At 39.7% G+C, this 12006-nt stretch overlaps 1 protein-coding gene across 1 annotated transcript in view; it reads right to left on the reverse strand.

Annotated features, from left to right (window-relative positions):
• The window catches only part of IFT81 (intraflagellar transport 81), a 36173-nt gene that overhangs the window by 18285 nt on the left and 5882 nt on the right, over positions 1-12006 (reverse strand). Inside the window, exons 5-10 of the mRNA XM_065851702.2 lie at positions 11606-11671; positions 11177-11287; positions 9944-10028; positions 4822-4985; positions 3334-3429; positions 754-900 (exon numbers count right to left, since the gene is read on the reverse strand). Of these exons, the coding sequence (XP_065707774.1) occupies positions 754-900; positions 3334-3429; positions 4822-4985; positions 9944-10028; positions 11177-11287; positions 11606-11671 (669 nt within the window). The remainder of the gene's footprint in view (positions 1-753; positions 901-3333; positions 3430-4821; positions 4986-9943; positions 10029-11176; positions 11288-11605; positions 11672-12006) is intronic.

Consider the following 12006-nt stretch of genomic DNA (forward strand, 5'->3'; position numbering starts at 1 on the left):
AGAAGCAGCAGCGGCTTTGAGAATTTCAGCTGCAAATACAACTTTGCCTGAGCTCTGCTGATTGTGCTACTCAACGTCTGTGCTGCAGATCAACTTCAGGAAGGCCTGGGAACATTTATTTTTAAGTAAATCTTTTGCAGGTAATAAATACGACAGGACTAACTGCATTGCTGATAATCGCTGGTATTATGCTTCGTGATCATATATCATATAGAGAATGGATAATAACGCAGATTTTTATTATACGTCAAATAATCTACATGACTTATCACTTGAACTCCTAATCCCTTCATTAGTCTTGTTGACTTTTATAGTTAATTATTTACCATCATACCACTGTGATTATATTGACATTATTTTGACTCTGAGTCTGGAACTTTAAGGCTGCCCAAAATTAAGTCCTCATACACCTTGCAATCTCTTAAGTACAATGTGAATAATTGCAATTAATAATTTGAAAATAGCTACAAATAAAGCACTGCTGCAGTATAAACATTGGAAAGCATTTGAAAGCACTGGAGAGCATTGTATTATTTGCACATTGTTTTAAAAAGTCTTCAAATATGTTAAATTTTTGGAATTTGATGACAAAAAGTGCGCAGAGGCCAATCTGTTGCAAAGCTGAGGACGTATAGTTTGACGACATACTATACAAATGGACAAGACGGGAAGTTAAAAGGAAATGGTGAGTTAACAAAACTGGATCCATCTCGTAGGAATTCCCTGTTCCGGACACCCCCGTTCCCTGCGTACCTCTTCCCCCCTCAGAACTTCGGAGCCTTCCAGCTCGTGGGCCTGGCTGGTCTTGTGCAGCATCTGCCGCTCCGTGCCGGACAACTCCTCCCTGGCAGCCTGAAGCTCTTCTGCCTTGGCTTCCTTCTTCCGGGCAATTATAGACGCCTGCACAATAATTACAAATGCATACGGAGAAGTGAAATTAAAATTGCCTTGTTTAACAATTAGTAAAATGTAATCCATTACGTTTCAGTCGCTGCGTCACTGAAATCACGTTTGAGCTGTCAGAGACTGATTGACATTAGGAAACGTGAGCGCATCACTTTGCAGAAAAAAGCATCAATTGCACGTTATATACAGCAGGCTAAACCACAACTTCACTGAAGTTGATTGCAGACCCCCAAATTTCTTCAGTACAGCTGAAATTTCACGCACACCCTTTTCTCCCAGATTCACGTTGATACATTTTACATTTACATTTCTTCACCGCATTTTTCCATTTTCATTGAAAGAAAAGGCAGGCATTTTAGCTGCTCCATTTCTTCTTAGTGTCTTATGTGCATATGTAAGATACACCAACATGGCTTAACCGAAAAGGTATCCAAGATTTCACAAATGTCATAATACAGATTTTTATAACTCCAACCTACTCCAACCTACAGAAATATGTTACACTAACAGCAGAGCCGAGCCACTAAATCTTGGCAAATAGCTATGAGACGATGAATAAAGCCATACAGTGCAGAAATAGCGTGGATTACAGATTATTCTCTCTTTTTTGAGTCTAGGAAATAAAGCATTCAAAAGATAATATTTTATACAAGGCAGAATATCAAAGGGTACCTAACATGACCAGAAGCAGCTTTGGGAACATAAGTATACATTAGTTCAGTGGGAAAAAAAGCCCAACATATTTATCTTGCCAAAGTACACTATTAAAAAATACTTTAAAATAACACATTTATTTAGATGCAGGCGCATGAACTTGGAGGCATGGTTGGCTTCTTCATGTGCAAGGGAAAAATTAAGAAAAAACAAAGCCAAATACACTCTGACTAGGTTAAAAGGATCAGCTTTATTTCTAAAATTACATCTAGCAGAATTCTGCTGGGGTGGTAGCTCAGCTCTTTGCTTCATGAGATGTCTGCAGTGACAAATTGCACAATATATATATTATTTTGTGAAACAGAAGCCAGTTCCTAGCAGAACAATGCGTGTTCCTCCATGGAACACCATTCTATCACCAGCCAGTCGGCCTTTGTTACCAGCACATTACGGAGCTTTTCTCTGGGAAGAAGAGCATCTCTCACTAAGCAAAATGGTGCATTTCATATTGCGTATCTGATCGAACTGTATCATGGATTTTATCACAATGTTTTTCCTCCCACTGATACTTTTTATTTAAGCCTTTTTATTTTTCAAACTGTTACCACAAGTATCATCATGAAAATCATCAATAAAATTAGCAGCAGCGCAGGTTGCCTGGAAAAGAAATCACTCGCATTTCTGCGTGAGCTCTGAAAATCTCGGAGTTCATAAATCCTTTTTATAACTTGTGAATTTACTAAGACTAGACCAGAGAGCTTATTTTATAGCAAGACTATTTTATAGCCTCAAGATGAAAAACTTAAAAAAAAAAAATAAATAAATCAAGGAATACCTTCTTAATAGATGTAATGGGAAAATGTTATAGTGTGAGGTCAAACAAGCAAGGGATCCAGCGAAAGGCAGCGTCGCAGCCAGGGGCTGCATTTCCGAATCCGTCCACAGCTGGAGCTTTACCAGAACAGCTCCTCCAACCCATCTTTCCAGAATTCCTGTGATGCAGCTGAAGGGCAGCACCAAACAGCTACAGACAGCACTCGCTACTCACCGACTGCCTGAAAGCAATTGCTTGACTCACCCCTAAACACACATATGCTCAACAGCCATTTATTTCCTTTTTGTCCTCCGCCATTTGTATTTCCACCAATTTACGCCGTCCTTCCTTACGATTCCCTGTCCTTCTGGAACTGAGGGCCCACAACTGGACATGATATTCCAGGTGTGGTCTCACCAAGGCAGAGTAGAGGGGCAGGAGAACCTCTCTGACCTACTGACCACCCCCTTCTAACCCACCCCAGGATGCCGCTGGCCTTCCCGGCCACAAGGGCCCAGTGCTGGCTCATGGTCACTCTGCTGTCCTCAGGACCCCCAGGTCCCTTTCCCCTACACTGCTCTCCAATAGGTCATTCCCCAACTTACACTGGAACCTGGGGTTGTTCCTGCCCAGATGCAGGACTCTACACTTGCCCTTGTTATATTTCATTCAATTTTTCCCTGCCCAACTCTCCAGCCTGTCCAGGTCTCTGGATGGCAGCACAGCTTCCAGTGTCAGCCACTCCTCCCAGCTTGGTGTCATCAGCAAACTTGCTGACAGTCACTCTATTCGCTCGTCCAAATCATTGATGAATACATTGAATAATATAGGCCCCAGTACTGACCCCTGAGGCACTGCACTGGATCCAGGCCTCAACTGGACTCTGCCCCATTGACCACGACTCTCTGGCTTCTTCCCTTCAGCCAGTTCTGCTTAAAATATATTTTGCTCCTTCTTACCTGTTGGCGATACATGGAAAATTTACTATCGACTGGCTCATACTTCATCATTCTTTTCTCAATAAGCTGATTAATCTGTGCATTTACTTCATTTATCTGCAAGACAGAGTAGAAAACTAAGGAAATGAAGCTTTATTTCTTTGTCTTCTCCAAGTATTAAATGCTTTGCAAACCAGATTCACAGTTCAGCTAGTTCCATTTTTAAAGCAGAGAAACAAACCCAAAAAACTCAATGAGTCATTAAGCATTGGCCAGGAAGAGGCTGTTTTTGGATTTCCAGTTCTGTGCCTTTATGATAAGGCAGGAGCATGACGCTGGCCCTGAAAATGAAGTAAAGCGGCATACGTGGAGAGAAAATTGGTACAGACAGAAAAAAGACTGATGTTCCCACATACAATGTGTAATTTTATCAATATTAACTAAAGTTCCTCTTCACTCAACCATTTATCAGAAGCGTGAAAAGCAAATAAAGACTAAGTGACATCAAGTTTCACCAATACTTGGAAGAGTCACAGACCGTGAACATTCCAGCTCTATGGTACCTTCTTTGTACTGCTGCAAGATTCACTTGTTGGTCCAAAGCCTCAAACTGTTGATCTTCATTCTGGCTGAAGCTTTAGATCCCACTGCATCTGGAAACCCCAACTGAGAGTGCTGAGCGCAGCTTTTCCAGTCCTGGCTTAATGCTACACCGGGACTCTCATCAGCCGTGGAAACCACAGCCCTAGCAACCTTCCTTGAATTCTCTGCTAACCAGATGAGTGCTGATAAGCAAGTAGTGTAAATATGTGCTGAAAGCCAATGAAGTCAAAACATAACACAGGTCCAGTGCTGGGCATTACCCGAACATCGCTGTGAGCAATACCCGTGTGCTTTGAGAGCCAAGTATTTCAAATAAAGTGCTCAATAGGACTAAAAATACTCCAACACTCAAAAAAAAAAATCTCCTGTAAATTCTACTTCTTTACAAAAGCTAAAACGGGCTTGAATTTGAAGACAGCATAAGAATTCCCTTCTGCGAATAAATTCCTGGTTTATGAATTATAAAATGCGGGATAGTAACATGCTTGGTGCAATTCAGCTCCTTTTTAAGGCGCTGAGGTAATAGAAGACTGTCTTTAAAAGAGTGCTAAGGTCGTGCTGCGGTAACAGCCAAGTATAGTACGTGCTTTTATTATCTATTAAGAACTTACTTCCAAAATACAACTAATTAAAAGGTTACCTCATGGAGAAAGAGGAAATAAAAACCTTGAAGGAGAGGGTTGGGTTTGGGGTTTGGTTTGATTTTTTGTTTTGTTTTGTTAAAAACAGACAAAAAACTTATCTGAGAGTTTGCATTTAGTGATTAACACATCTTCTTTTCCTTTAAAACTGAAGGGATGTTCCTATAGGCATGAAATATTTTCTCAAGGATAAGAAAGCTACCGCGTACAAGAACCTTCGGCTATGTCACAGAACACAAACTGAGTGTGACCTTGCTCAACTTACCTTGATTTCAATGGCACTGAGATCAGATTGACTCATAGCTGGCTCTGAAACCACCTTTTGCAAGAAATATGCTGAATTCTTCTTACTTTCAAGCTCTCTAGGTATTTTCTCAGTAACCAGGTATGAATTGAAGTTTATCTCCTCTTCTAGTTTCTTCATTAAACCTTAAAAATGAATTAAATCAGTGTGTGTCTAGAAAAGCAACGCAGCAGATAATTAAGCTTGATTTCAGCAATACATTAAAGTATTTATCAGCAGATTACAATAACAACAGCATAACATTTGAGTCTTCAATGCTCAAAGAAACACGTAGTTACTTGATAAAGATTTTTTAATCTGGATGATCCTTGGAAATTCTTCCTTAAAATAAAACTTCAATCTGGCATCTAAAAAGGCCTTAAAATGAGCACAATTTAACGTATGCCTACTTTAAGGGTCTTTTCCATTGCTGGAACACATATAAAGTGCCTCCCTGTAAATAGCAGACTATGTTTTCTTGTAAGAACAAGCATTCAATTTCAGGACAGTATATAGACTGAGAACACGGAAAATAATGATAAAATAGAAAAAACAAGAAGGAATTGCTGAGTAGCATCAAAAATTCTGTTGAGAAAAGCAACCCCATTTCTAAGTTTCGCTCCACACAAGCCTGATGCACTCTGTGTATTATTGTGCTCACCTGCCTCTTGCTAGGGAGAGTAATTTAGCCTCCTTAACAGATAATTTATAAATAAACAGAGATACACGCAGATAAGAACAACGCACAGCTAGAAAAATGCGACAGAATCAAATAAAGCATCTATTTAAATTACATTACACTGTCTTCCACTGACAACAGGCACTTCAGTGCAATTACTCCTCCGAGACACCTGTGCCAAGGATTACAGTAAGATTTGGAAGTTACATGTCAGATGAGAGTGGGAATAGGTATTTCAGAATATTTTTCATGATCCAGATGTCTAAAAGTAAGTATTCTAGGTACTTTTTTAAACTACTTGCTAGAGTTGGGTGTTTTTTTGGAGGATGAGGGTTTTCTCTCTATATTTGGGAGAATGTGGAATTGCCATGAAATGCCAAGAAAAACAAGACATTCGCAATCTCTGTCTCTCTCATACACTGCGCAAACAGAGAAAAGCTTGAGTCCAGAGACACGATAGTGCAGCTGATGTTGCCGAGACAGAGATGGGAAAGGACGTGGGGAAGAGCAGAGTGCTGACCGTATCACTGACCGGCAAAAGGAGGAGGTCAGAACAAAGTGAAATACCAGCCTAGAAAAAGAGGCCCTTGTTCTTCTGACACTGTTTACCTCGAGAAACACCGTCCTGATAGATCCTCTACTTGGTTAAGTTGCTGCTCTGAGTTCCTGAGAAAGCCTCAAGAACTGGAAGAAAGAAAACAGACCCCGGGGAAAGCAGCGTCGCTAACAAAGTCAACACAAACTAAAACCGAGCAGGAATTCCTCTTTTCCAGCAGTTTACTCCAATGTGTTTACGAAAAGCAACACTAGCACACATCCTTTTCCCCTCTGTGGAAAGGTCATTTATCTCGTGCAAATCAAACAGCAGCAGCCCTGGTTTCAGAACGGCGTTACCCTGTGTGTGTGCAGTGTTACCCTGTGTGTGCAGCAGCCAGCAGGTACTCGGCTCTACGGCTCTGCCTGAGCAACACCTGGACTTGCTGGGAGAGAATTCCCACTTCTTTCTTGCAGAAGAACTTGATTCCAATGCTCCTCAGCCCACGGCGGAGCTGGGCAGGAGGGACCACATTTTAATGTTTCGCTAGGAACCCACCACCTCTGCAAATGCAGCAAAGCTTCCCACATACACTGTGAGCTCAATCAGCGCCTCCGAACTGACTGGGAGCACAGCTTCTAACTTGATATTTATAACCTAGGTCTTTGGTGGGGAAATCAAAGTGATATTGATTAAATTATTCTGATATTAAATAGTAATAATTTAATCAAACTAATTTATTGTTCTCCTCTTAGTAGCCAAAAAATAATCTGCACATATAGCCTGTATTTAATTTCTTGTATGACTCCTGTTTTCTTATTAAAATGTACATGACCAAATAATTTGTTGTAGATGGGATGCTAAACCCAGGAAAGAACCACAGCTAAACAGTTGCTTTCACAAGAGTGGGGACCCACTGACTTCACAGGGTACAACCTTGACCACAATCTGGATTTATCTCAGATAACCTCAGAGCTCCTACCAGCGTCCTTCCAACACTGACTGCTGCTGGTTCTGCATCCTGCTCACTCTTGGTGGTGCAACAAGAATGAAACGAGTTAAAACCTGACATCTCGCTGCAGAAAGACAAGATGATGCCAACATCCTTCATGACTAATGTAGTTTCTTTCCTAAATACTTCAGGTATATTTTTCCTCCTGTATGGTTCAACATATGGCGAAGTAACTACCTAAGAGCTATTTTTGCTGCTTAACAGAACCTTAAAAAACCAAACATAGAGCAGCTTTTGTTTCAGGTTTTTTTCAGTGAAAAGCATTCTTTCTTCAAATTCCCAGGCTAGAGGAAAGAAAAGCAGACATACTTTAAATCTTTCCATTACACATAGAAATGCTGGTTTTAATGTTTTAGCTTTGACTTATGGTTACAAAATGTACATACGTAAGCTGCACAGAAAGTCTGGCTCTGTGCCCTAAGGTTATTTTAGCAAGGTTCTGCCAACCACATATTTACATGTGAAGAGCTATTAAGAGCAACTCCTCATGTTTTCCATTCAGTCTTTTTTATTATGATGATCACAAAGAGAGGGATGGGAGGAAGAGTTTCTTAGTGCTTGCTCAGCCATGGAGACAAGAGGGAACTTTTCTACATAATTCTGCTAATGGATCTAAACCTCAATTCACCTTGCGCTCAGACTGCTGCTGCTTTTCCCTCTACAGGTTACCAAATGTGCATCCTACACCGAAAGCATTTGCAACAACAACTGATTCTTTTAAAAAGAAAAAAATAAAGAAGAGGAGCACTGATTTTATAGACGATCTGGCCAACACTTTGTTTAATATCACAGACTTGTATTCCCAAAGATATCAAGTTAGCTTAAAAGCACTTTACCTCTGACATTGCATGAATTGACAGTGACTTTATTAATCACTTAAAAGTGGAAATAAAGTTCCACCTAAGCCATTCTCCTTCAGTGGTCTGCAGTGATGGAGATCATTTAACCTCAGAATTTTAGGGAAAGAAAAATGTTAATGTTTTCATTCAAATGGAGTACTTAAATAATAGTATCTAAATTCCTATTTTTTATCAAGTGTTCGGAAGGACAGAGAATAGACATCTGTACAAAGCAATTCCTCTGCCATTTCACTGTTTATCTACAACAATCATCTTAAGACATTATTGTAATCAATATTTTCCAGCTAGTCATCCACTTCATATTTCTGCCAATAAAGTGAACAATAATGTTCTCTAAAATGGACAGAGATCAAGAATTTCAGTCGTTTGGTTCGCTTCTTGGCATTTAACAATTTGTGTTTGTTCCAGCAGAGCTATTCAAAGTAAAAAGATGGCAACCATGCTGAGAAACCACGAGCTAGGTTACTCAAACTAATGGTCAGTGTTAATAAAAATACTGTTCACATCCAGAACAACTGCAAAACAGAAACTGCAAATGTGTGGTATCTGACGCTACCAGCAGCAACTGCCTCTGTGCAGCCAAACATACTGAGTAATTCTGAAGTTAATACACAGGGAAGGAGCGTACTGTAGAAAACAGTATCATTAATTCGTCTACAAAACATCTCCTAATAGTCAACTGGTTGTTCTGATACAAAGTCTTCTAAATATTATATTTCTAGGTATTAAAAACCTACTAACAATAACCTGTACTTTCCTGGCATAGCTAACGCAGACTGATGCTAATTGCATGTTAATGATACCCATGAATATGTGCTAGTTGTGTTCCTTAAAGAGTTCCTTTACGTTTATTTAAAGTACTTCATCCTAAATTAACTAGATGAAGTAATCGAAGGAGGATGCATCTGTAAGACAAACAAAAAAGCTTCGGCTCATTAACAACTTGATCATTTGAACATGCTTTGGAAGAAAAAACACCTGTAGTATTAAAAATGGAAGATAACTCTTCTACAGGCAAGTATCTGCCTCCCAGTGAAAATCACGCCTACCGACAGGCGCTGAATTGTCAGCACACGAGCTGCACTGATCCGAGTGGGCAGCCGAGGGACCAAAGTGCAGTCAAAGGGAGCTTTTAAAATAAAATAAATGGTGCTAACTGTAGACCAACAAAGCTTTTAAAATAAATGGAATCCCACTCAAGTGCACTGTGGCCACCTAATTTCAATTATTTAAAAAACCCAGCTGGCATTCTGCAATCGCTACTACAAGCGGTGTCTCTGTATCTGCTGTGGGGAAAAGCAATTACAAAGCTTAGTCCTTTAGTCTTTGTTTGGGCAAAATTTCAACACAAGCTTTCTTAAGTAATGACTCCAAGTTTTTCTTCAGAACATCTAAACACTTTTTTTCCCTTGCAAGCAGGACTCAAGATAAGGAAATCAAATATGTTAATTTATCTTTATTTTCATCTCAATGATTAAATGGCATATTTACTGGCTTTTTATGATGTTACCTTCACGTCTGTGAACTGAACCCACCAAGTTTCCATTGGCCTTAAAAAAACCCAGGAACTGAAATAGAAATGTTGACACAGCTTTGCTGGATAAACTCTCTGATAGCTACTGCGAAAGTGGAACAGTTATAAAATCCGCTGCAGGTCCCTTTGAGTAAAGAAGATAGTTCAGATACTCCTTCAGTTCCACTTGTGGTTCAGTGCCTGGTGAGCATCGTAAAAAAATTAGAGTAAAATTACGAAGTAATAACAACACAATGTGGTGGTGACTGAAAAGAACTCTCTAACTCAAAACAGCTGCCGAAGCAGTTACGTGATGCAACTGGAATATTAAACGTACAGCGAAAAGTAGGACTTGGGCCTTTAGAGCACAAATTATTTCTTTCTTTAGATTCTCTTAAGTTTGTATATGCTTTTTAGCACTACCATATTATTGACAGCCACCCAGTTTTGATTTCATTTCCAAAAGAGAAGTGTCAACCCCCAGTCTTTAGAGATAACTACTTACTTTCAGGTTTTGAATCCATTACTGCGTGATGCATCTCCTTCAGCTGCAGCTGTGCTCTTTGCAGTCTCTGCTCTGCATGGAACAACTTCGGAGAGAGAATCACACACACATCAGCTCAATTAAACCAAAAGAGTATAAAAAATAATCCCAAATATTAAAAAAAAGGTAGCTATAAGCATCTGGTGATTTTCTGTTTCACAAGGGAGTGTGCCAAAACAAATTTTCAACAATCAGCCTGGGTTTACTTGATATTGTCTAGTGTTAATTAAAGAAAATTCTTGCATTCCCAAGTGACATTTTCTCTATGGCAGAAATTCATTATGCAATTTTCAACCAAAAATATGAGTAGTTTAGAAGGAAGAAGAACAACAACAACAACAAAAGACCACGGGAATCAGGATTGCGGCAGATAACTATCCTTATACTGCAGTATTTCAATGCAGCCAACTTGTTCCAGCAATCCGCTGTCCAACTTGAGAGCACATGGAAAGCTTGTTGCCAACACCACCCAGCTGATTAGCATTTTCATGATTTAGAGAGATGTGTACTAAGAACTGGAATTAGCTGGACATCACATTCATTTTACTTGTGATCTTACTCAGGTTCAAGCAAAGACCAAACAGCTTGAAAGTCCGCTGATTCCCATTGATTCCACATCCAGATATGGACTGCAATACTAGAAATCTGGGGTGTTTTCCCCTTTTAATACAGTGCTGAAGTTCACATTACAGGATTTGTTGAGATGATGTAATGATATGACACTGCATTTTATTAAAATACCTCTGTTTTACAACATAGGTCAGGAATAAAACTCAGCCTTATGTTCAGATGTCAGCTGCTTCCGGTGCTTCCTGGAAGTCTGACAGTCCCCCTGCCAAACTTGGGGACCAAAATCCCAAGGTTGCCCCTCAATACGTGTTCCCCCCACCCAGTGAAAAGATGAGGTACTTGCTGTGTTCCGCAGCCCCTGAAATCTTAGTGCAGATGCAGAGATACAAATCAAACTAAGGAAACATTTGATCGCTACTGTAAACATAAAGAATCCTCTTTGGGTGCTACAAAGTCATGGAACATTTCCTGGGACTGTTAAATGATGACAAGTGGCAGCACCTTGCATGAGGTGTTCAGTACTTGATGGGTCAAACCTCTTCCCTTAAAATGTACATAAACATTTATATTTTAATGGTGATTTAATCTGATGACATTTTAACAGGTATGCTTTTATATCAGTACCTGATTCTTCTGTTCTTGTTTCTGTTGAGCCAAAGATTCTTCTCTCTCTTTTTCTAAGCGAAGCTGTCTTGCTATTTCAAGCATTCGTTGATGATTTTGTACTGTCTCCACCTACAGCAAGTGGATAAATAGTGCATGTTACTGTCAGATAGTTGAGAAATACATTAAAGAGATCACATGTCTCACAAGCCCACTTAGCACTTCCTCTCCATACATGTTACTACTCAGAAATGACAGCGAAGTGCTGGACTCAGGATTCTTAAAAGCCCTGGACTAACGCCTGGGGAGATTCCCCGTGGGTCAATTAGTTACTCGATTCCTTCCTAGACATACAGTGTGTTTATCTTAATCCTTGTTTGCATTCCAAAATCAGAGTTGCAAGCCAAAGATGATGACACTGAAATGTAACAGCGTTACTTCTCTTCTTACCCGCTTCTTAAGACGCTCTACGCGTTTGATGAGTTGGTCTTTCTCCTCTTCCATTGCACTGATATCCTAAAAAGCAGAAAAAAATTGATAAACAAATGTTAATTTATTTACAATAAATTATGGTTTGGGCTAAATTCTGTCCAAATTAATATGAAAATCAGAATTCTTCTCCAAATACACTGAAGTGGTTATAATTTTATTGATCTATGACCAGAATATCCAGGATTCCAATCTCTCCCTTACTTCCCCCACAGTTCCCACTCTCTTTATGCTGACATTCCTTTACCTGCAGCCTTGAGGATTCCTGGAACATTTAAAATAAAAGCAGGTGGATTTCTCTAAAATAAACCCAAAGAGAAACAACCAAGCAAAAATCAGCATGAATTCAACACCTGATGCAG

Source organism: Patagioenas fasciata, chromosome 17 (assembly GCF_037038585.1).
Source record: "Patagioenas fasciata isolate bPatFas1 chromosome 17, bPatFas1.hap1, whole genome shotgun sequence".
Lineage (NCBI taxonomy): Eukaryota > Metazoa > Chordata > Aves > Columbiformes > Columbidae > Patagioenas > Patagioenas fasciata.